At 31.4% G+C, this 3,771-nt stretch overlaps 1 protein-coding gene across 1 annotated transcript; it reads right to left on the bottom strand.

Annotated features, from left to right (window-relative positions):
- Window positions 1–2,027: 2,027 nt before the first annotated feature.
- LOC120176860 (LOB domain-containing protein 6-like) lies at window positions 2,028–3,494 on the bottom strand. The gene is made up of 2 exons (XM_039183172.1): window positions 2,704–3,494; window positions 2,028–2,178 (listed from the first exon to the last, which is right to left on the bottom strand). Exons 1-2 carry the CDS (start codon window positions 3,492–3,494, stop codon window positions 2,055–2,057), a joined length of 915 nt encoding a protein of 304 aa, XP_039039103.1. The 3' UTR covers window positions 2,028–2,054.
- Window positions 3,495–3,771: the final 277 nt, after the last annotated feature.

Consider the following 3,771-nt stretch of genomic DNA (forward strand, 5'->3'; position numbering starts at 1 on the left):
CGAATTAATACTTAATTACTATATTTTCTTATTTAACTATGTTATAATTTTAATCCTTTACATGTTGATACAACTTTTTGACTTTTATTAGTAGTTAGATAATGATATACTCATTTAAGTGAAAGAGAGAGAAAAAGTTATATAAACGGTATTTTAAAGATAAATTATAAATATTTTATAAAAAAATGATAGTTAAAAAGTTAATAGAAATTTATATAATATGATATTTGAGTGTGGGTACTTGAAAAAGTCTAAAATTTATATAATTGGAAACATACAAAACCAAAAGAGGAAAATAAAATTACTTGAACAAGTCCCTTTCATTTTGATGTTCAATTTATTGAACAAAATGAGCAAGTTGTTGGTTTTGGGCTAAAATCTTTAGGCCTAAGGAAGTATTTTTCAACCTTGTACTATTAATTGATTAGTTTTTGGGCACTAGGGGTACCTAAAATAGGTTATTTATTTAATTGGAGTAAGTTAGAAATTAATAAAATAACATTTTAAATTAGGATTTGTTCAATCTAAATGATGCAAAATAATATTTTAAATTACTAAAATGATTTGATTAAAAAATCAATTGATAAATTCAAATGATCTTAATATAAAATGATCTCATTCTAAACTATATTCATATATTTTTACTCAACTAACGATACTAAACCTATTTGTAAAACTAAAAGAAATTTATATTATGTAGGTGAATTTTAACTCCCTCTCTCTCTCCCTCTATATATATATGTATGCCAATTATTAGAGTTCCTATCATATTTATTATTATTATTGTATATATCCCTCTCTATATATATGGTCCCGAGGCTGCCTTACGACGATAAAAACCATTGGTACAAGCACTTGGGCGCCTGTTACTAGTACGACAGCTTCTATGGTGTCCATAAGGCGGAGACCCTACCAAATAAGAACTATTTTTTGATAAAATACACAAAGAAAATGCTGATAAGTGCCTTCATTGAGCTGGTACGATGCTTCATCATACATTTTTGGAAGGGACCTTACTACAGAGAAGGATGGTTGTTATGTGCTTCCAGGATTATGGGACTGATGGTTCCTGGAGTTTCAGATCATTCACCTCAAGATTATGTTAATTGTACTTGCCTTGGACTGTTAGATTAAATAAACACTTAATTTCGTCCGAATCTAAGAAATGAATTAAGATTAATGAGTGTGATGAAATCGAATTTTTAGTATCAAATATCAAAATTAATGGTCCATGGGATTGACTTAGATGACTCTGATATTGGGCTCATTGCCCATCATGTTTGTTTATTTGAGCATTGGGCCAACTGAGTCTGTTGAATTTTTTTTATCTGGACTTATGATGAAAAACTGAGAGAAAGTTAAATCATCCTTTTATAGTAAAATAATATAAATAATAATAAATTGAAAAATGATGTCAAAAATCAAATTTAATGTTTATTTCATCATTGTTTTCAATCCAAAGAAAAGAAAAATAAGTAAAATATTAATATTTTCATATTAATTTAATTACAAATGATAATTAGTGACGGGTGACAGTTTACAGTTATTAATCATTTAAAAAATGCAATACTTAAAAATTTAATATCTAAAACGATGTCATTTTAAAATTATTATTATTTTGTATATCTCATCGCCACTGCACCAAGTTTGGGCAACATAAATTCAAATTAATCATTTACAAAATTTGGGTGGATCTAAAACATGTTTAAACTCATCATTTACAAATACAAGTGAATTTCAACACGATTTAAAACTCATTTTAGGTTTAATCAAACTTAGACAAATATAAAATGTCAACGACACGTATAAATCTAACCCGAATCCGAGAATTATTAAAAAAAAAAAAAAGAAACCAAACATTTTGACTATCATGTTTTTCTTATGTTGTCAACATGCAAATACGAAGAATTCTGTATCAAGTAAAACAAGTAGTGAAACTCAACCCTATGGAAACCATTTGCCCTACATGCACAATCTGCTTTTACATCACAGGATACTAAAAATCAAGACTGTAAAGTGACCTAAACAGCGTTAGAATATGTAGAATTTCAAAATCATGCACATTTATCTGTTCCTTTGCCATTTGTAAAATTAAACAGGGAAGCAGCACCATTTAGATCATGCTTCAGCTGATGTTGAGTTGACTCAGCAGTCCTTTCCTTCAGCACAAGTTGATCACTGAAATAAAACAATGCTAATGAGTTATCAATTGTGCCAAATAAACTTTGACGAAATCCGAATGGTTTTGTTCGAAAAATTATTTCATAAACCTTTTTTTATCATGTCAGTCATGTTCTTAACCAATAGAAATTATAATTATCAGATAGAATCACAAAATAATTTCTCGAATACTAAATTAATTACCTTATTAAAAGCATATGCAACTAGCCCTTGACTAGTGCCTATTTACTAATAAGATTGCACCATTTTTTCCATTATTAGCACATAAGAAAAACTGGAAAAAAAATCTATTACAAGTTATAACTATAGCTGTAAAAATATTAATTGACTTATTGAATACATGTTAAATTCATATGACCGGTGACGGATCCAATATTTATTCCTCTATAACTATGACCACTAATCATGATTTCGTATTAAGAATGGAGTATAAGTGATCATAGTTAGAGACGGAATCATGATTAAATCAAAACGATATTGTAATTCTACAATAAAATAACAATGAACTACTAAAAAACCAACCTGGTTTGAGAATTAGATCCACCTGAGTCGAGGCAACATATTTCATCTCTCTTATCGTATAGGAATGAAAGCAATGGCTTGATATCTTCACCGACATCCTGAAAAACATTACCATCTAAATCGAAACAAAATGCTTCGTCTCGTATATCAGTAGACAATGGCTTCATTTCTGTACCCACATCTGATGGAACTTGTTGTTTACATGGTGGAATTCCATTTGAAGCCCCCTCCACTTCGACTTTAACAGGATTAGAATCAAACACATCGTAAGCACACATCAAAGACGACGACTCACCACCGTTTAAATATCGAGAATATTGATCATCGACACGAACCGTATCAAATATATTAAAACCTTCCGAGTTCTGACCATCTCCATAGTTTCCCACCGCCACTTGTTTCTGTTTCTGCGCCGGTTGCGGTTGAGTAAACATCAACTGCGCTTTACAAATGGCGAGCTGTTGGTTTACGAGATTAAGTTCAGCCTGGTACCGATAGATCTGCTTGTGCAAATCGAGTATGTACTTATAACAACCGCCAACCGGATCAAAGACTCTCATATTAGATTGGTAGATGATGGTCTTCACAGCAATAACTCGCTGCTGAAAGGTAAGATTCTCGATGATCTTGATGATATTTCGAACCCCAAAAAGCTTGCGCGTGTTGAGGAAATCTTTATGACGATTCGCAGGGAAGAAGGGTGCAAGAAGACAGTTCTTGGTGCATTTCCTACGTTGATATTTGCAAACAGCACAAGCTTGGGTGCCGTTGATCGCTGTGGGATGTTGCATGGAGGGCTGAGATTTAATAATGTGGTGTTTGCTGGATAAATGCAGTGAAATCAGCGCAGATTAATCGGCGATTACACGAAAAAAAAGGGAGAAAATGGTGGTGAAAAGAACCCTAAGAATAGAAAGTGACGGCTCAAAGCTTAACTGAAATGCTTATGGGGGAGAGAAATGGGGGACGTGTCTTCTACGTGTAATTTAATAAGAGAAATATTTATATAAAAAATTAGTATTAATTTATGATAATTTCACTTTGAGGTATAAATTATCTGCTTAGTTG

Source organism: Hibiscus syriacus, unplaced genomic scaffold, assembly GCF_006381635.1.
Source record: "Hibiscus syriacus cultivar Baekdansim isolate YM2019G1 unplaced genomic scaffold, ASM638163v2 tig00112259_pilon, whole genome shotgun sequence".
In the NCBI taxonomy this organism is placed as follows: domain Eukaryota; kingdom Viridiplantae; phylum Streptophyta; class Magnoliopsida; order Malvales; family Malvaceae; genus Hibiscus; species Hibiscus syriacus.

What these genes read in the sequence shown, in the direction of transcription:
- LOC120176860 (XM_039183172.1), bottom strand. Translation starts at nt 3,494, where the DNA reads ATGCAACATCCCACAGCGATCAACGGCACCCAAGCTTGTGCTGTTTGC. An exon ending in GGATCTAATTCTCAAACCAG is followed by an intron (nt 2,179 to 2,703) that starts GTTGGTTTTTTA and finishes GTTTTATTTCAG; the next exon opens with TGATCAACTTGTGCTGAAGG.